The 21,069-nt window shown below is 45.3% G+C and overlaps 2 protein-coding genes across 2 annotated transcripts; one reads left to right on the top strand and one right to left on the bottom strand.

Moving 5' to 3' along the window:
- Positions 1-15,042: 15,042 nt before the first annotated feature.
- Positions 15,043-15,873, bottom strand: LOC306837127 (uncharacterized protein). The gene is made up of 3 exons (XM_079364648.1): positions 15,727-15,873; positions 15,323-15,643; positions 15,043-15,197 (listed from the first exon to the last, which is right to left on the bottom strand). The coding sequence occupies exons 1-3, from the start codon at positions 15,847-15,849 to the stop codon at positions 15,192-15,194; spliced, it is 450 nt and encodes a 149-aa protein (XP_079220774.1). The 5' UTR covers positions 15,850-15,873; the 3' UTR covers positions 15,043-15,191.
- Positions 15,874-16,660: 787 nt separating this feature from the next.
- On the top strand, positions 16,661-20,587 carry LOC306837514 (cyclin-I-like). The gene is made up of 7 exons (XM_079365246.1): positions 16,661-16,792; positions 17,327-17,467; positions 18,319-18,447; positions 18,584-18,685; positions 19,544-19,709; positions 19,827-20,011; positions 20,163-20,587. The coding sequence occupies exons 1-7, from the start codon at positions 16,676-16,678 to the stop codon at positions 20,379-20,381; spliced, it is 1,059 nt and encodes a 352-aa protein (XP_079221372.1). The 5' UTR covers positions 16,661-16,675; the 3' UTR covers positions 20,382-20,587.
- Positions 20,588-21,069: the final 482 nt, after the last annotated feature.

Genomic DNA, 21,069 nt, shown 5'->3' with positions numbered 1-21,069 from the left:
ATATTGGAGCCGGAGCGTGACGTCACAACGTGTTTAGACTGTACAGAGGCTTTCTGCACGCGCAGTTAATTAATGACGTGACTCTTGACGTCACAGAACAAGCCAACCGAGGTTATAAGTAGAGGCTCTTTCAAACCAAACATTAAAAAGAACTCTCTGGGACCTTGTGTTCCAGGGGGGCCTCTATGGGGAGTTTGCATGTTCTTCCCTTGAGGTGTGGGTTCACGGGTAATCCGGCTTCCTCCCACAATCATCAAAACATGCACTTTAGATAGGAGGGCGAGTTGGTTGGATGGTCCAAGTGGTTCGTCCCTCTGACACCAACATAGTGCAGCCTCCAGCATGTGTGTGTGCGTGCTGGGTGCAGGCTGCCTGCACACTATGTTGGTGTCCGATCGACGGACGAATCCGACCAACCAGCCTGCAAACACTTACGAACTCTCTGGGACCTTGTGTTCCAGGGGGGTCGGGGCCTCTGTGGGGAGTTTGCATGTTCTTCCCTTGAGGCGTGGGTTTCCCCCCACAATCATCAAAACATGCACTTTAGATAGGAGGGCTAGTTGGTTGGATGGTCGAAGTGGTTCGTCCGTCTGACACCAACATAGCCTGCAGCCTGGAGCCTACACACACGCTACAGGCTGCAGACTACGTTGGTGTGACGGACAGATGAATCCGACCGTCAGACCAACCAGCCTGCACAAACACACACCCGCACGCACACCCTAACACACACAGGGCTTGTTGGTTGGATGGTCCGAGTGGTCCATCTGTCTGACACCAACATAACCTGCAGCCTGCAGCGTGTGTGTGTGTGTGTGTGTAAACGGACAGACGCACGCACGCACGCACGCGCACCCAAACACAAAGGGCTGGTTGGGTGGTTGGATTCGTCCGTCCATCGGACACCAACACAGCGTGCAGCGTGTGCGTGTGTGTCTGCGCGCGCGCACGGACGAATCCGACCATCCAACCATATACACGTGTAAGCACAGATACACGCGCACGGAAGCACACGGACAAAATATGCAAACCAACATATAGCCTATAGAAACATAGACTAAATAGATATTTACAGAGATAGATAATACCGTTTGGAGCTAATTGGGCTTTACTTGTTCATTTATCTCGGTTTGAGAAATCTCTGTTTGCTTTGAGTAGATAGATAGATAGATAGATAGATAGATAGATAGATAGATAGATAGATAGATAGATAGATAGATAGATAGATAGATAGATAGATAGATAGATAGATAGATAGATAGATAGATAGATAGATAGATAGATAGATAGATAGATAGATAGATAGATAGATAGATACTTTATTGATCCCGAGGGAAATTCAGAGTATTTTGTATGTAATTCAGAAATGTAACACTAGGTGGAGTCCTGGTTTCATGCTGGTTATAAAGCCAAGGCTCCAGGTGGTTGGAGCCAGGTGTGCCAATGCATAGATAACAAAAGATTTGGAAAGGTCTGTTGATGTTCGGTCTGTTATTGTGTGTTAGCACACTAATGCACCTTTAGGTGTGCACTCCCTATCTTACTAAATCTATCTGCATACACTACCAAGCTCCCCACCTATCTATCATATACAGAGCTGTACTTGAGATGGACATGAAATATTCAAGCTGACCCCACTTCATTCGTTTGTTGGACTTCAGAGATAAGTTTTAAGGCTACACGTTTCCTATTTGTCCATCTAATGCAGGGGAGTCAAACTCCAGTCCTGGAGGGCCGGCTTCCTCAGACTGTTAGATTTCTCCCTGCTCGGACGCAGCTGAATCCAATGAGTGACTCGTTATCAGGCTTCTGCAGCGCTTGATGACAACACATTGGTTTAAAGCAGGTGTGTTAGAGCAGGGAGACATCTAAAAGTCTGAGGAAGCCGGCCCTCCAGGACTGGAGTTTGACACCTGTGATCTAATGCTTGTCTACTCACCACTTCCACAATGGTTGGTAGGTAGGTAGGTACACAGGTTGTGGGTTAGATGTAGTCTAGAAAAGTGAATGGATGGACAGGGCTGTAGATGAAATGGCTTTTCACTGATAAACAGCGAACAGAGAATTGTTTCATCACCACTCCTCTCTGGGTCTTAAAATCCATTTGACCTACTCTGGACTTTGAGTAACTTCATTCTATTTTTCTGACCCTCTACCTGCATGTTTGTTTGTCACCCCTGGACACATCAGCTCTTTTAATGTCAATCCACTTACAGCGAGACAACAATTATCTGTTCATCTAACATTAAATGTTTTGAGAGATAAAATGAAGACACGATTCTCAGCCAGTTTTAATCTCTTATCTCTTTATTCATTGGTGCCGTGGTGCATTCAGGGACCCGGAGCAGCCACCAGAACCTCCCCCAGCAGGATCAACAGAGCTTTTTACAGGAACAAAAAATAGATGTTCAACAGAACTTCAAGAGATGGAAACAGAGGGCGTTGTCAGCTAAGTATTTAAACGTCAAAGTGAAGATCGTCACTCGTCACTCAGTGTGCACCTCTCTGGCGACCTCACCTGGTGTCAGGACGTCTCCACCTCCCAGGGAGACTGATGGAGACTCATCCTCTCCAGCTCACAGAGGCTCAGTGGACAGAGTCCTGGCCAGTTGTATCACAGTGTGGTTCAGGTCCTGCAAGACAAACCTGTGTACAACGCACCATGAGAGATGATCCAGATCATCCAGTTTCACAGTGTACCCAGAGCCTCTTTGAAGGACCGTTTTTTAACCCTCACACAGAGCGTGTCCCCCTCTTATCAGGCAGGAGGTTACACATGTATTTATTATCTATACTTTGTTTGTATACTTTGTTCGTACTTCCGCCGGACACCAACATAGCCTGCAGCGTGTGCGTGCGTGCGTGCTTTACTTTACTTTACTTTACGTGGGCTTTACTTGTTCATTTATCTCTGTTTGAGAAATCTCTGTTTGCTTTGAGTATTTTGTTTGTAATTCAGAAATGTAACACTAGGTGGAGCCAGGTGTGCCAATGTATGAATAATGAACGATATGGAAAGTTCTGTTGACGTTTACTTCACCACCTCCCATCGGTTTTAGACCATATTGGAGCCGGAGCGTGACGTCACAACGTGTTTAGACTGTACAGAGGCTTTCTGCACGCGCAGCTAATTAATGACGTGACTCTTGACGTCACAGAACGAGCCAACCGAGGTTATAAGTAGAGGCTCTTTCAAACCAAAAATTAAAAAGAACTCTCTGGGGCCTTGAGTTGCAGGGGGTCAGGGCCTCTATGGGGAGTTTGCATGTTCTTCCCTTGAGGCGTGGGTTTCCTCCCACAATCATCAAAACATGCACTTTAGATAGGAGGGCTAGTTGGTTGGATGGTCGGAGTAGTTCGTCCCTCTGACACCAACATAACCTGCAGCCTGGAGCCTACACACACACGCTGCAGGCTGCAGGCTATGTTGGTGTGCGACGGACAGATGAATCCGACCGTCAGACCAACCAGCCTGCACAAACACACACACAGGGCTTGTTGGTTGGATGGTCCGAGTGGTCCATCTGTCTGACACCAACATAACTTGCAGCCTGCAGCTTGTGTGTGTAGGCGGACAAACGAATCCGACCATGTAACCAACCAGACGAAACACACACGCGCACCCAAACACACAGGGCTGGTTGGGTGGTTGGATTCGTCCGTCTATCGGACACCAACATAGAGTGCAGCGTGTGCGTCTGTGTGTGTGTGCGTGTGTGTGTGCGCAAGCGCGCACGGACGAATCCGACCATCCAACCAAATAGTTGTACGTGTAAGCACAGATACACGCGCACGGAAGCACAGGTACAAAATATGCAAACCAACATATAGCCTATAGAAACATAGGCTAAAGAGATATTTACAGAGATAGATAGATAGATAGATAATACTGTTTGGAGCTAATTGGGCTTTACTTGTTCATTTATCTCGGTTTGAGAAATCTCTGTTTGCTTTGAATATTTTGTTTGTAATTCAGAAATGTAACACTATAGGTGGAGCCAGGTGTGCCAATGTATGTGTTAGCAGAACAACTTTTTACGCAGCGTTCAAACGAAGACACAAACACACATGAACTTCTCTTTGCTGTGAACATCCGCATTGCGGGCACACGCACTTTTATTAAGTTCACCTGTAGGGTCACTAATTACACAGGTTAGGTCACATGACAACACATGGGAAATCAAAATAGAAAAACAAATACAGACAGGGGCATAATCTCAACACAAAATGAAATTAGAGCACAAATCTCAACACCCCCGCTTGCTCACATTTCCCAAATTCCATCTTATGAACATGCATACAGAAAAATGCAGACACTTCATATTCCAAACATAAACATCTTAAACCTTTCCAGCTTTAACTTAGTAGCAGGCTTCGTTAACACATCTGCAACCATATCATTGGTTGGGCAGTACTTAAGGTGTATTTCACCATCATTCACTAAGGACCTAACAAAGTGCTATTTTATGTCGACATGCTTGCAGCGTTGTCTATGAACTGGATTTTTGGCTAAAGCTATAGCTCCTTGATTGTCTTCATAGACACAACATTTGTAACCTTGACCGTCAAAACACTTAATCAGCTGTTTTAAATGTAAACATTCCTGCATTGTCGCAGCTAATGCCATATATTCGGCCTCACAGGTAGATAATGCAACTGTTGGCTGTCGTTTGGTTTTCCAAGAAACCAGTGGACCGTTCTTGTTTAAGCTGATGCAGTACCCTGTCGTACTCTTTCTATCATCAACATCAGAAGCCCAATTTGCATCACTGTAGGCATGAATCAGGTTGTCCTCTGCATATTTACAAAAACACAATGCTTTGTCTTGGGTTCCCTTCAAATATCGTAAAACATGCTTCACAATTGCCCATTGATCAGAAAAAGGTTCGTTGAAATACATAGACAGTTTACTCACAACAAAACTTCAATCTGGCCTTGTACAGGTTGCTAAGTAAATTAAACTCCCTACTGCCTCTCTGTATTTCCTGACATCATCCATGTCTTCCGCATCATTACTGTAATCAAGTTTTTGTTCACGTGGGGTTGCTCTTGGTTTACAGTTTAACATAGAAGATCTTTCCAGAACTTTTTGTACATACTTGCTCTGAGACATTTTGACAGTGTCACCATTTTGTACAAAATCAATACCAAGAAAATGAGAGAGTTTGCCAAGATCTTTAATTTGAAACTTGGAATTCAGCATTTCTTTGACACATTTCAAGATTTTCTCATCACTAGCAGCAATAATTAAATCATCAACCCATATGATTATGTGAATCTTCACTTTCTCAGTGACTTTACTATAGACACAATGGTCAACTGGATTTTGCACAAACTTCATTTCACACAGATAGTTATGCAACATCTTGTTCCAATTGCGTCCTGACTGTTTTAGTCCATACAGGGATTTGTTTAGTTTACATACTAGTGTGTCATTATCGCCATTATCTCCAGATTTTATTTCATAACCTTCTGGCTGATCCATGTATATCTCGCATTCAATTGGCGCATGCAAATATGCGGTTTTCACGTCCATCTGGTGGACAATCAGATCATTCTGCACCGCTTTTTGTACAAAAACTCTTACGCTCGTCATGCTCGCTGTTGGAGAAAAGGTGTCGTCATAATTTACGCCTTGTTTTTGACTAAATCCTTTTGCGACATATCTAGCCTTGTATTTGTCTGTTCCATCAGTGTTCTTTTTCAAGGCATAAACCCACCTTCCCCCCACTACACCTTTGCCCTCGGGTAGTGTGGTCAGGGTGAATGTTGAGTTGTCATTTAACGATTGCACTTCTTCATCCATAGCATTACGCCATTTCTTCGCGTTTACTGAACTTACAGCTTCTTTGTATGTTAAAGGGATATCACATAAAAGTTTATAGCAGTAATCAATGTTGGTCATATCATCTCCGAAACCACAAATGTAATCGCCATAACGCTCTGGCTCTCTTCGCTCTCTGGCAGGATAGCGCCTCTCTAGAGGCGCATCTCCATTCTCACGCTCTTCTTTCTCCGCTTTTATTGTGCCTGTTGCGCCTGAGTCGCGCTCTGCGTCACTTTCAGTTATCTCTAGGCCTATTTGTGAGACAGATCTGTCCGAACTTCTGCATAGCGACATTTGGCTGCCTACCGGTTAACATGTAATAAGGTGTCTGTTTAGTGCGCTTGTTAAAACACCTATTCCTTACGACTGCCGCGGTCTGGACAGCATATGTCCACAAATATTTTGGTAGCTCGCTCTCGATGAGCATACACCTGGCCATATCAAACAGTGTTCGCCAACTGCGTTCGGCTGTGCCGTTTTGGTGCGGGGAATATGGGGCCGAGGTTTCATGCCGGATACCTTTCTCGCTCAGCAATGTCCGAAACTCTCTGCCCGTGTACTCAGTCCCGTTGTCAGATCGCATCGATTTTATTGTCCCATAAGGGGCCATATCAGCTATGAACTTTTCAGTAGCTTGCACGGTGTCACTCTTTTTTTTTTTTCAGAAAATAAACAAATACCGCACTAGAATAATCATCTGTAAAAGATAATGCGTATCTGTGACCATCTAGAGACATTGGATCTATGGGGCCGGCTAAATCAGTATGAACCATGTCAAGTGGCGCTTTGGCCCTTCGATCTAGATTTCTGTTTCTGGTTTGCACAAATTTCCCCTGTATGCAGACCTCACAACTAGGGGTAGGTATGCCTCCCTTTTTATCAATGACCATCCCATCAACAACATCACACATTCTCCTTAAATCTGCAAAATTACAATGTCCGAAAATCTCATGCCAGCCCTGCAGATCTAAGCTTTTCTTGCATTTGTCATTACAGTCATTTTCTGTTGTGTGTAGATAATAAAGTTTGTTGTGCACATGTATGGGGAATTTGGTACCGTCTTTATGTAGCAGGACGTTTCTCTTCTCGCTGAAAATCACAGTAGCTCCATTTGAAGTAGCAGCCTTCACGGAGAAGATATCTTGAGGGTATGTAGGAATGTACAGGGCACCCTTCAGCATTGTTCGGAATGATTGTCCCTTGCTGTCGAGTAGCCACACCTCCGCGTCACCCCTGCGTTTGGCCACTCCATTGCACCTGGATCCGTCAGCCAGTTCCACACAATGGGTACCAGCCTGGAAACTTTCATCAAACTTTTTGAAGTTTGCAATGTCTGTGACAATGTGTGACGTGGCACCTGCATCGACCATCAGCCCTCTTCTCACACCAGGCACCTGCTTCTCCGCGTCTTTGTCACTTATCTGGAAGGCGAACTCCTTACACCCAGTCTTCTCTGAAACTCTCTGTGCTTTGTCCCGCTGTTTCCTCCGTCTACAACTTGCACTGTTGTGAGTGTTACTTTTACATTGATGGCACCACTGTTTGCGCACACAGTTTCTGGCTATGTGGCCTCTGTTGCCGCATTTGTAACACACAATGTCCGTATTACGTCCACTCGCTCCCTCTCGATCATGCTTTGATTCATAATGCGCTCTTGCCTTCATCACATTGTCCTCAAAAGCTGTTGCGCGCATGGTTTCATTGTCCTCAAAACTTCTCAGCTTCGTCTTAAATTCAGCAAAAGTGAACTGATCGTCAGTCTGGGTTATATGGATTGCAAAGGGTTTAAAAGTCTCTGGTAGCCCCTTTAAAACCATCGCTATCAGAAGGCCATCACTTAATTGTTCATCTGCTTTTCTGAGGGCAGTGATTGCAGTCTCTGCTCTGATTATATATTCGGTGACGCTCTCATTTGGTGATTTTTGCAAAGAGGTTAACTCGGTATACAGGTTAATAATCCTTGGTTTTCCTTTTCCATCGTAGTACTCTCGGAGAATCTTTAGCGCTGCGCGGCCATCATCTGCTGCTTCTCTCATTATAAGCGACAGGCTCTTATCATCCAGGAACTGAATGAGCTCCGCGTAAGCCTCGGCATTTTCCCCCTCCTCCTCCACATCATCGGCGATGGGCTCTTTTAGGATTGTGTCCTTCAAGCCTTGTAGACAAAGGTGACCCAAAAATGTCGTTTCCCACAGTTCATAATTTCTCTCGTCACCGTCAACAACGAGTCTCGCCCAGCGGCTACTTTCTGCTCATGTTGCAGGTTCACACAGAATTCAGGTGCACGCTGTAAACGTCGCGACTCTCACCCGACAAGTAAATCTCACTGTGCGTTATGAGATTTGGGCCCATAACCTGTTAGCAGAACAACTTTTTACGCAGCGTTCAAACGAAGACACAAACACACATGAACTTCTCTTTGCTGTGAACATCCGCATTGCGGGCACACGCACTTTTATTAAGTTCACCTGTAGGGTCACTAATTACACAGGTTAGGTCACATGACAACACATGGGAAATCAAAATAGAAAAACAAATACAGACAGGGGCATAATCTCAACACAAAATGAAATTAGAGCACAAATCTCAACAGTATGAATAATGAAAGATATGGAAAGTTCTGTTGACGTTCGGACATTGTTAAGGACAGAACGTGTCCCCCTCTTATCAGGCAGGAGGTTACACATGTATTTATTATCTATACTTTGTTTGTTTACTTCACCACCTCCCATCGGTTTTAGACCATATTGGAGCCGGAGCGTGACGTCACAACGTGTTTAGACTGTACAGAGGCTTTCTGCACGCGCAGTTAATTAATGACGTGACTCTTGACGTCACAGAACGAGCCAACCGAGGTTATAAGTAGAGGCTCTTTCAAACCAAACATTAAAAAGAACTCTCTGGGACCTTGTGTTCCAGGGGGGCCTCTATGGGGAGTTTGCATGTTCTTCCCTTGAGGTGTGGGTTCACGGGTAATCCGGCTTCCTCCCACAATCATCAAAACATGCACTTTAGATAGGAGGGCTAGTTGGTTGGATGGTCCAAGTGGTTCGTCCCTCTGACACCAACATAGTGCAGCCTCCAGCATGTGTGTGTGCGTGCTGGGTGCAGGCTGCCTGCACACTATGTTGGTGTCCGATCGACGGACGAATCCGACCAACCAGCCTGCAAACACTTACGAACTCTCTGGGACCTTGTGTTCCAGGGGGGTCGGGGCCTCTGTGGGGAGTTTGCGTGTTCTTCCCTTGAGGCGTGGGTTTCCCCCCACAATCATCAAAACATGCACTTTAGATAGGAGGGCTAGTTGGTTGGATGGTCGAAGTAGTTCGTCCCTCTGACACCAACATAACCTGCAGCCTGGAGCCTACACACACGCTGCAGGCTGCAGGCTATGTTGGTGTGCGACGGACAGATGAATCCGACCGTCAGACCAACCAGCCTGCACAAACACACACACAGGGCTTGTTGGTTGGATGGTCCGAGTGGTCCATCTGTCTGACACCAACATAACTTGCAGCCTACAGCTTGTGTGTGTAGGCGGACAAACGAATCCGACCATGTAACCAACCAGACGAAACACACACGCGCACCCAAACACACAGGGCTGGTTGGGTGGTTGGATTCGTCCGTCTATCGGACACCAACATAGAGTGCAGCGTGTGCATGTGTGTGTGCGCGCGTGTGTGTGTGTGTGCGCGCGCGCACGGACGAATCCGACCATCCAACCAAATAGCTGTACGTGTAAGCACAGATACACGCGCACGGAAGCACAGGTACAAAATATGCAAACCAACATATAGCCTATAGAAACATAGACTAAAGAGATATTTACAAAGATAGATAGATAATACTGTTTGGAGCTAATTGGGCTTTACTTGTTCATTTATCTCGGTTTGAGAAATCTGTTTGCTTTGAATATTTTGTTTGTAATTCAGAAATGTAACACTAGGTGGAGCCAGGTGTGCCAATGTATGAATAATGAAAGATATGGAAAGTTCTGTTGATGTTCGGACATTGTTAAGGACAGAACGTGTCCCCCTCTTATCAGGCAGGAGGTTACACATGTATTTATTATCTATACTTTGTTTGTTTACTTCATCAGTTTATTGCCCTCACTGTGAAATAGTTCAGTGACTATACACAGGTCACCCATTCATGCTCAACAAAATATGATTCACAGCCAGTCTAAATAATTTGGAGCACATCTTGCAGTCGTGTTTGATGTTATGTTGTTGTTTATTATTTTAAAGACATTTATTTGATTTGCACTAAACTCTCTTAGCCCCTCCCAGTCTGTGAGAAACATCATTAGGTTCAGACACATCATTATAAGATGCCGTCAAATAATAGCATCTCACTTATCGATATGGCTCACAGTATTAATAATAATCTTCTATAATATGGGTAAGCTCCTCTAAGTAGCTGATCGTTCACCACAAGCTTTCTTTAAGTTTGGCTCATTAAAGCATTGAAATGTGGACTGCTTTAGTGATGTCACAACTTAGGAGCACCTTTATGTGTGCACCACCTCCCATCGGTTTTAGACCATACTGGAGCCGGAGCGTGACGTCACAACGTGTTGAGACTGTACAGAGGCTTTCTGCAGGCTGATTAATGACGTGACTCTTGACGTCACAGAACAAGCCAACCGAGGTTATAAGTAGAGGCTCTTTCAAACCAAAAATTTAAAAGAACTCTCTGGGGCCTTGTGTTCCAGGGGGGCCTCTATGGGGAGTTTGCATGTTCTTCCCTTGAGGTGTGGGTTCACGGGTAATCCGGCTTCCTCCCACAATCATCAAAACATGCACTTTAGATAGGAGGGCGAGTTGGTTGGATGGTCCGAGTGGTCCATCCGTCTGACACCAACATAGCAGCATGCACACGCACGCACGCGCACCCAAACCCAAAGGGCTGGCTGGGTGGTGCGGAGGTGGTGCGGTGGTGTTCGTGCCATAACACCCAGGGAGCTGCGTGTTCAGACCCAGCTGGCGCACCCCCGCACTCTGCAGGAGGCGCTGGAGCTGGCGTTGGAGAGGGAGATTATTGGAGGGCCCGCAGGATGTGACCACAATGGCGGTGGACCTGCTGTGAGATCTGCGGTTCAAGTGAATCCAGGTTGGCCACATCAGCGTGAGGTGCCCTAGGCGGGCTGATGATCAGGGAAACGGCCCAGGGTCTGCGTAGACGGGACGATGCAGACCCTTGCCCCTGTGTCCCGCATTGCCCCGTGTACGGACGGCGGAGCCCAGCAACACAGACGGGGGAACCTGGCTCCACTCCCTCCAAAAGCAGATGACACCATTGAGTCTGCAAGGGTGGTGGGCTGGACTCACTCGGGAAAACTTCTGCCATGTCCCTGTTACACTGGCGGAGACCCAGCGCATAGCCAGGGGTGACGACTCGGCCCTGGAGACGGAAAAGGCCCCCGGGTCGCCTCAGGGACTTTGTTTGTGATCCCTCGGGGCGAGGGATTCAGTAAGGGGGGGACAGTGTAACGGTTCATGTTGTAAAGTCAGTAGTTGATTATGTGTTTCGTGTGAACCACTCTCTACGGGACAAATCGACCCTCTCGTATTTGTTCAAACAACAAAAGTTATTTTAATGACATTTACATAAAGTACTGACCCCTAAGCAGACAAACGTACAGTGTTCTCCTGTGACCGCTACATTCCTGTTTTTATTATTATTATAATTTATCTCTGGGTTGACACTCCGGCTTTCATGCATTAAGTCAAATCTGGGTTTTTTTCCTCAAGAAATTAACTCGTTAATGAAAGAAAACAGGAGCCACTCGCGATATGGACATTCCTGCCATCCACTCATGGGTCATTTTACAGTCCATGGTCATGAGCCACTTTCGGGCCTTGTAAAAAAGATTGTAAAATTGACAGTAAAGTGCTGTAAAATCATGACAGTAAAAACATGTAAACAGGAAAACAACAAAACAATGTTCAATTGACTGAAATATTTTGTGAAATACAGAACTAAACCCAACTGTTAATTTTAAAGCAAAAATATGTGAACATAATCACATTTCTTTGTAGAATCTACATACTAATGTAACTTTAACTAAGAAGACCTGTAATACAAAAAACAATACAGTACAGTTAAAACTACAACATGAGAGTGTTAAAATGCTTTTTTTTTGGTCAAGTTATTTCTTTTTTACAGAAAGAAACTGTTTAGCATGATCATTTGTATAATGCACATTGCAAACTACTTTAAAGGGAAAATAAATAGGTTAGAGCTGTAAAGTTGAAGGATTACAAATGGAGATTGTCATTGGGAGCCATGGGCCAGTGTTGTGTTGCATTGTTTAGATGCAAAATGATAACTATACCAAATTCCCTTTCACTTTGTCTTATGTTAAAAAGAACTACAACAACAACAACAAACAGCATACATCATTATAATTTCTTATTTTCATTACGTGATTTATTTATTCGAAAAACAGAACCTTATGGCAGGCCAGCTTTGACCATTTGTGATTCGTCACTCTGCATTTCATAAAATATATAAAGAGGCTTGTAGTTTATATTTTTAAACAATTTAACAATTTTGTCCCTAAGTGACAAAATAACTTAGAAGTGTTTCAAACATCACCACAGTGTTAAACTAAAATATTCCTGAATTACTGAATAACAATGTAAAAGACTGTATTTAAATTAAGTTTAATGTTGTCATCAATGTTGTTTTCTCCAGGTAAGTGCACCATAGATGGTTATGAAATTATGGCTAATAACATCCACTGTGGAAAAACAGTCTATGGGAAAAACATTTATTTCATTGCACCACTGAACCATCGCGAGAGGATGCGGTACTCGCTTTTCAAAGTAGCTCGTGCCCAGCCTGGCATTTCATGCAGGTCTGTGTCTACTGCTCTGTGCGTCACGGCCTCATGCTGCTACAACTTGGAGCTGCGAAAGAAAAACAACACTTGGAGCTGCGATGACGTAATACTTGTAAGTATAACATTGACGTTGTATAAAATTGTTCTGCTCAATTACTAAAGTCACCTGTAAGATAAATAAAATACTACCTCTGTTTGTGAGCGCAGTTAAAACACTGACTGGCGGGGCTAACTCGACTGGGCAGTTTTGAGGTAAAATTAGCTGATTCTTTGGCACCAAAACACACACACGTAATGTAAATTGGCGCTGACTCTAAGCTAGCATTTTGTTATTCAGCGTGTTTGTTGCTAAAATCCTTATGTTCGGATTTTTCATGGGGCTTTGCTTTGCAATTGTGCAATAGGCGTTCTTGTGTGTACAGCCAAGCTAGCAAGAGAAGTCGACGTTTTTTTTCTACGTGTATTTCGCGCTTACAGCAGACGGGCATCATGTGAGTTTTCATGGCGAACTTAACTGAGCTTTTTTTCTAGTGCTTTGTCGGGGTAGTGCTTATTAGAGGAAATAATTAAATATCTGGTTTTGTGCCTCTGTAGGATTAGCTTTCGTTTTCACTGTAAAACACTATATTGTCCATTTTTTTCTCCATTAATTAAATTTGTATGGGAGGGAAAAAGTGCCATTTTCTCCAACATTAGTCCATGTTATTTGTCAGTTTAGTTTGCTAAAAATGATTACTTGCGGGTTTTGCAGCAAAACACTAGAGACAACGAGGGGCTACGTGCTGCATTGTAGAGTTCATAGAAATGAACCCCATTGTCTTCTCAGTAACTGGTTGTAAAAATACATTTACTGTGAAATCGTCATTCACTGCTCATATGTCCAGGAAACATAGAGCATGCTCCATTGAAAGCATAAGTGACATTCAGAAAAAACATTTCTCAGTCTTCTGTTGTCGGTGCACGTGAAGATGCTCCCCAGAGTCCAAACGAAACACCAATGAATGAAAACACTGATCTGCCACAGAACTTCAGTGAGACCTTTCTTAGGAATGTGTGTTTATTTGACTTAAAACTGCAAGGGCAGACATTCAAAAAGATGTTTAAATACGTAGAGCCTCAAAAAATACTGTTGGGAACTGTGACATTCGTCAGGTCACGGATAGCCTATACTGCGTTTCTGGAGGACAAAGTAGAGCTGAGGCTTCTTCATGTTCACCTAGGTGACATTTATTTACGAAATAACAAAACAAACAATTTTAAAAACAACATGTCTGGCAGCATGCCCCGCAGCACCTCACCCTAGCCTCCCCCTGGCAGAGTGAGTGTGCTGCTTTTATACCAGCTGGTCCTCGTTAGGCCGGAACCTTCTCTCTTCTTCTCTTTCCCCAGGGACTCTTTTGGCTGGAACACCTTTTATCCCTGGTAATGGACATAGCTCCATTACATTCCCTCCCCCCTCTTTTAGGGCCACGCACCTCTAACTTTCATGAACCCTAGAGAGAGAGTCAGCCACCGTATTGGACTTGCCCGCCTTGTAGAAGACAGTGAAGCTGTAAGGTTGTAGAGCCAGGTACCAACCAGCGATTCTAGTGTTGGAGTCTTTCATTTTGTGGAGCCACTGAAGCGCACGATGGTCAGTTTCCAAGCTGAAGTGTCGCCCCAACAAATAGTACCTCAGTGACTCGATTGCCCACTTCATGGCCAAGCACTCTTTCTCCACGGTTGAATATCTGGTCTCTCTGTCAAGAAGTTTTCGGCTCAAAAAGGCAACAGGCCTCCTCTCCATCCACCTCCTGCAACAGAACTCCACCAAGGCCCACACCTGATGCATCCGTTTGCAGAATAAACGGTTGGTTGAAATCAGGGGTCTGCAGCACTGTGTATACATTTATGGCTTCCTTGAGATCCCTGAAAGCAAGGTCACATTGATCACTCCATTTTACCTTTCTTGGTGATACATCTTTGGTGAGATCGTGGAGAACAGCTGCACGATCTGAAAAGCGAGGAATGAATTTCCTGTACCAGCCCACCAGACCAATGAAACTCTTCACTTTCTTCTTTGTGGTTGGGATGGGGAAAGAATGGATTGCCTCCATTTTTCCCACCTGAGGTCTGAGCTTTCCATGGCCAATCACGAACCCGAGGTACTCCACTTCGCTCTGAGCCAGACAGCATTTCTGTGGGTTGATGGTTAGGCCAGCTGCTTTGATGCACTGCAGGACTCGTTGAAGATGATACATGTGTTCTTCCCAGGTTTGGCTGTAGATCACCACGTCGTCCAGATATGCAGCTGCAAACTCTGAAACATCTCTCAGCACATAGTCCATTAGCCTTTGAAACGTAGCGGGCGCCCCCTGGAGCCCAAATGGCATAACCCGAAATTGGTACATACCAAATGGAGTTTTGAATGCTGTCAGTTCACGGGCCTCAGATGCCAGTGCCACTTGCCAGTAGCCCTTGCTCAGGTCTAAGGTGGAGATGTATTCGGCTCGTCCCACTCGCTCCACCAGCTCATCAATCCTGGGCATGGGGTACGGGTCACACAATGACACAGCATTCAAGTAACGAAAGTCTATGCAAAATCTCAGTGAGCCATCTTTCTTTGGTACTAGAACCACTGGACTGCACCAGTCACTACTGGATACCTCAATTATACCGAGTTCAAGCATCAATTTGATCTCCTTCTTCAGCACCGACACCAGTCGCTCTGGGATTCTGTAGCTCTTCTGACGTGGTGGCGCCTCCACCTTCAGCCGGATGTTGTGCTGTACCAGGTCAGTGTAGCCCGGGGTGTCTTTGAAGAGCTCTGGGTCAATAAGTGGAGTCACCTCTTTCTGCTGAGAAATAGAAAGGTGTGATGTGTCGATCACAGATGACTCACCCAGGCTTCCCGGTATGAATTTCTCTGGCATGTCTTCATCCTGTACTGCCCGGATCAACAGTTGAGGGACAGCTTCCTGGCGAGACTGAAATTCTTTTAACAAGTTCACATGAAATGTCTGGTGCTTTTTGGTTCTGTCAGGCATAAACAGTTCATATGTGAGCTTACCCACTTTTCTGGTGATTTCATAGGGACCGTACCACTTGGAGAGGAGTTTGCTGTCAGATGTGGGGAGGAGTAGGAGAACCTTTTGGCCTGGTTTGAAGCTTCGCTCTCTGGCTTTACGATCATACCATGTTTTCTGGTTTTGTTGAGCTACCTTCATGCTCTCTTGTGCCAGTGCGGGTTCAAATCAGGCCTGTGTCTGTTTTCCTGACACATCATTTTTCTCTCTTTCTCTTCCTGCCTGAGTTCGGTCTCTTATCTTGTGTGTCCTAGATCTTTAATAAAGACATAAAAAGCCCAAAATAAATCTTTAAAGACGGGAAAAAAAGGGTAGTTAGACAAAGTGTGCTGCACTCCACAGACAGAAAGTTCATGTTTGTAGCTGTGGAGTGAAACGCTGTGAGACTATCAGGGCCCTGGACTCTGTGTGCTCCTGATAAAGACTCACTTCAGACTGAAGTTCATCACGGACGTCTTATACAGTTTAGACTGTCCTATGATTTAGTGATCCCGACCTACATCAGTGATAAAAACTGCTACCATGACTTTTTATTTTTCTGAACAGAAACACAGCACACAACATCAGGAAGATTAAACGATAGCACTGAGATGAAAAAGTAAAGTAAGGGGATATGATGTAATGTTCAAAAACAATATGAAGGCAGCACATCTCAAGTTAAGGAGGACCAAACACATCGACTGACTCGATCTTTTTGATTTATTTTAAATGCTTTTTTTAATTCCTGAGGGGGAAATTCTTGTTTGGTTTTTATCTGGTCCAATCACTTCTATCTGAAGCAGTTCCACTGCCCGCTTCCATCGCTGCAACACCTGTTGACCTGATAACTGCTCTCATATCTGGGAAACCCAGGGGCGTCCAAAACGGCCATGCTGAATGAAAATGTCTCTCAGCATCCCGACAACTGAATCACATTCAGCAGCTCAAGTGTTCATGGATCAGATCTGTGGTGTTAACCTGACTGTTTGTCTTCAGGCTCGTCCAAAGTACCTCCGCTGCATCGCCATCGCCGCCTTCTTCCTGGCTGCCAAGACCTGCGAGGAAGACGAGGTGAGCACGCATGCACGCACACACACACGCACGCACGCACGCACACACGCACGCACACACACACACACATCAGAAAGTAGAGCTTCGTGTAAGCCGCATGTTTGATACAAAGCCTCGGATGAGAGGTGAACTGCTCTGATCAGCAGTTTTTGTTGAGTAAATTTCACACACAGGAATCGAGTGATCCATTGAAGCTTCACAAACACCTGAGAGATATGTCGCAGTTAAAAACACCTAAATCTGGTACAGACACATTTGTTTTGACTGCAGCAACAGCTGAAAGCCAATGAGAGTGCACGACACAGAGAGAGGGAAATATCGAGGGGAGGAGCGTAAAAAATGAACTGATTTTCTTTTCTTATTCATACTTTTTAAAACTTCAAATCGAAGCACAAAACAGCTTGGATCAGTCGCTCTTTCAAGTGTTTCTGGTTATTTTAGATCACAGAGGATCAATCATGTGACGTTAACTGAATTCTCACTGTGTGTGTGTGTGTGTGTGTGTGTGTGTGTGTGTGTGTGTGTGTGTGTCAGTGTGTGCCCTCTCTGAAGGAGCTGGTTGACTCCAGCAGCTGTGGCTGCTCCTCTGCAGAGATCCTGAGGATGGAGCGTCTCATCCTGGACAAACTGAACTGGGATCTGCACACCGCCACAGCACTGGACTTCCTGCACATTGTACGTCTTTTATACACACACACACACACACACACATATGCAACCTTCACTGTGTCTCATATTATCTGATATTATTCTCTAGCTTTCTCTTGTTTGTGTTTGAGCCTTATTCATTCAGTGCAGCATGTGCCACCTGGTGTTAAAGAGATGTTACTGCACCTGACTTTGTACCTCTCTCTGCATGATATTTTGTTTGTTATTAAAGGAGCTTCCCTCCAGAATAAGCAATGAGTGGAACGATGTCATGTTCAGGAGTCGAATGTAAATCAGTTAATTTTCAGACAGTTGTAGCTTCTTTTTGGGATTTCAGCCTTTCCTTAGACGTTCTCAACACGTCTGCCTTTTTCCCTGCTATTATCATGAGCAACTACCATAAAATTCCCTCCATCGAACACACTTTTTTTTTCTCCATTTAAAAAGTTGACTACACATAGACTGGTGTGATCAATAAGCCAGAATAAACCGCTGACACAAGCAGCGCCATGACTGGAAGTGCAGAAGCAGCCACCATCACCCTCCTCATGTGTATGGAAATGTTGAGCTGTGCTGGGACACGACACAGATCAGACTGGCAGCTTCTCTCCCTCATCAGGTCGTAGTCATGCGTTTAAAGAAGCGGTGATATACAGTTCAGTAAAGAGAGCTCGTGGAGCGCTCTGTTCACTGAAAGAGTCCTCGAAGTCAACGAGTGACCAGCGGAGGTGAAGTGCAATCTTAACGCAATGAGACACGAGCTCAAACACAGCATGCAACTCAGTCATGGATTCATGGCAGCACATGTCCAGCCCCAAACGTTCAGACTATATGAAATAGACTCAGTACCTTGTAGTAATGGCGTTTCTTCCTCACAGTTCCATGCGATGGTGTTGTCGTGTCGTTCTGGGTTTTTGGACTCCATGTTGGGACTGAACCGCTCTCAGCACCTGTCCATGCTCACTCGACGGCTCTACCAGTGTCTGTCTGACCACACACTCGTACAGGTACACACACACACACACACACCTTCACTTCATCCCTGTGGAAATCTCTGCTCTGCTGCTGTCAACTAAAAGCAAAGCTGCTTTTTTTCCACCTGCCTGAAAACTGACCAAGTTTGACCCTCATGTGCTCCCGTAGCTGAGAGGATCCATGCTGGCCTTGGCCCTCATCACTCTGGAGCTGGAGACCTGCTGTCCTGACTGGCTGGCTCTCACCATCGAGCTGCTGAAGAAGGCACAGGTACCCAAGTCAATCTGCAAGTGTTCCGTTTGGATCAGCAGCAGCACAGAAGGCTCAAAGAAAGATCAAGAAAAGACGTCAACTTGAAAATAAAATCTTAAAAAAAAAAATCTGAAACTTGAAAAGGAAACTCAAGGGGGTCATGTTGCACGCCCCATGTAAAGAGGCTGTAGTCCTCATTGCAGCGGCCGTGGGTTTGAATCTGACCTCTGCCCCTTCCTGCATGTCGTCCTCCGCTCTCTCTCTCTCCTCCCGACGTTTCCTGTCTCTTCAGCTGTCCAAAACCAACAGCACACTGAGCTTCAAAATCTCTTTTTACTCCGCTTTAACTCATCCGCTCAGGTAAACGTATTTAGTACGAGTCGCTGAATGAGAAGACTAATGCAGTGCGGGGTCAGCCCAGCAGAGGGCGCTAAACAGGCAGTCGAAGTGATTCAGAGTCAGAACAGAGGAGGTCATATTTACACAGCGCTTGAACAAACTGAAACTACAAAGAGTTTGTTTTTTTTCGGTGATCTCTCCTGTGTTTGCCTTCCCTGCTCCTTCTTTAGATCCAAAAGTCAATAAATGATACTTGCATATTTGTCCTCAAGCTGTTTGTCATCTTGGGGAGATGAATGTTTGCTGTTTATTGTACACAGGAAGGTCAGGAGCGCTGACATCGTGGTTGTTGATCTTAACAACGAGACTCATCATTTCAGTGATTGTTGATTCTTCAGTTTATCTCTTTGAGCTTTAATTTAGAGCACGCTGATTTAGACATCAATCCACCAGCTTCTCTGGATGAGCATAAAAACCAAAACTTTTTATCTGAATAAGTCTCGTCTGTTATCCCTCCCTCCTCTTCTTGTCTCTCAGATCGACAGCTCCGAGTTGATTCGAAGCCGAGAGCTGGTGGCTCGTAGTCTGTCCACACTTAAGGCTTCCCTGCCTCCCAACACTGTCTACATCTACCAACCCCTGCAGAGCCCGACCAGCCTGCAGCCTCCGGACCAGGACCCCACACTCCGCTGCTGCACACTGGGTACGTTAAAGGGACGCTGCCCGAGGTTTTCCACATCAAAGTCTAGTCCCAGGTGTGAACATGTGTGTGTCTGGAGTCGGTCCTTTAACTATTCAAGCATTTCTGTATCTTCTCCAGGGATCAGAAACTCCACCGCCGAGTCTTCTAGGGACCACGCCGTCATCACCGCTGCTCCACAGGAGCAAATAACACCTGGCTCCTCCACTGACATCCCAGAGCTGCTCTCTCCACCCAAAAACTTCCACCAACTTAACCACCTGCAGAAGGTCACACTGCGCTGCAAATCCTCCTCCAAACGCAAGGTACCACCATCTCTCTCTTTCTCTCTTCCACACTTGCAGACTGCAATACCTCAAGTGTCCACTTGAGGCTTGATGCAAAAAGCTGATAAATTGTCCCCATTTAAGTCCCATCTTCAAAAGCCCGTCGCTACATAACCGTCTGTGTGTCCAGGTGGAGGAGATGGAGGTAGATGAGTTCTTCGACGGCATCAAACGACTCTACAACGAAGACGTTACTTCCACAGCCGTCCAGGAGGGGGCGACACCTGCAGCGGGGGCGCCAGCAACAGAAGGAGGAGGAGGAGGTCTGGGTGTCTGCAGTGTCCTGTTATCCAGACAGGAAGGCAGCCGTTCCCCCTGCCCGCCTCTGCAGCCAGTCAGTGCCTCCTAGAGACCAAACAGGAACCAAAACCGCCTTCACGCGCTCGCCATCTTTATTTTTCAAATTCAAGTCCACAAATGAGGCAGCAGCGATGGGCAACTGCCCCAGCAACAATGAAAGAGACGACTTGTACTCAAGGTTCTCATTTGCATTAAAGCAATATAAAGGCAGCTCCTGTGGAAAGGTTGCTCATCAGAGAAAAGCGTGGCACGCCAAGAGAACGTTCACGTTGGTCACACAAAGTGGACGCTGATAAAGACGGTTTCAGTGGTGAAGACGGTTTTGGTTTCAGTACAAACGACCCCGAGCTGCTCAGTCGTCCCGAGGTCAGCCGCCATCGTCCCCTCAGCCGGGAAAAACAGAGCCCAAAAAAAGTTTAAACATTTAAAAACTAAAAAACGTGCTGCTGCTACTATCTTAATAATTATATTTGTTCAACACAAAAACAATATTACAGAAATGTAAAAAAAAACAAAAAAAATTACATATATCAAGAAAACCTAGAACTAATGTCTTGAATCCCCGTGTCTCACTCTGTCAATGTTCGTCAACTTATATTTGTTTTTCACATCTTCATCTTTCCATTTTCATATTTCTGTTTTTATTCCGACTTCTTCTCTTTCCTCCCTCCCTCTGCATGTCGTCATCTCTGTAGCCTCTGCTTAGAGTGGAAATCACATGTATGAATGTTGCTCAG

This window comes from Symphodus melops (genome assembly GCF_947650265.1).
Source record: "Symphodus melops genome assembly, chromosome: 16".
NCBI lineage: Eukaryota > Metazoa > Chordata > Actinopteri > Labriformes > Labridae > Symphodus > Symphodus melops.
The sequence above is the reverse complement of the archived record's forward strand: the minus strand, read 5'-3'. Positions and strand labels throughout refer to the sequence as shown.

Excerpts from the sequence above, each read along its gene's own strand:
- LOC306837514 (XM_079365246.1), top strand. The coding sequence starts at position 16,676 with ATGGATCAGATCTGTGGTGTTAACCTGACTGTTTGTCTTCAGGCTCGT. Across the intron at positions 18,686-19,543 it reads AGCTGCTGAAGAAGGCACAG|ATCGACAGCTCCGAGTTGAT; the intron begins GTACCCAAGTCA and ends CTTGTCTCTCAG. Across the intron at positions 19,710-19,826 it reads ACTCCGCTGCTGCACACTGG|GGATCAGAAACTCCACCGCC; the intron begins GTACGTTAAAGG and ends TATCTTCTCCAG.
- LOC306837127 (XM_079364648.1), bottom strand. The coding sequence starts at position 15,849 with ATGATCGTAAAGCCAGAGAGCGAAGCTTCAAACCAGGCCAAAAGGTTC. Across the intron at positions 15,644-15,726 it reads TGAAATCACCAGAAAAGTGG|TCTCGCCAGGAAGCTGTCCC; the intron begins GTAAGCTCACAT and ends AAAGAATTTCAG.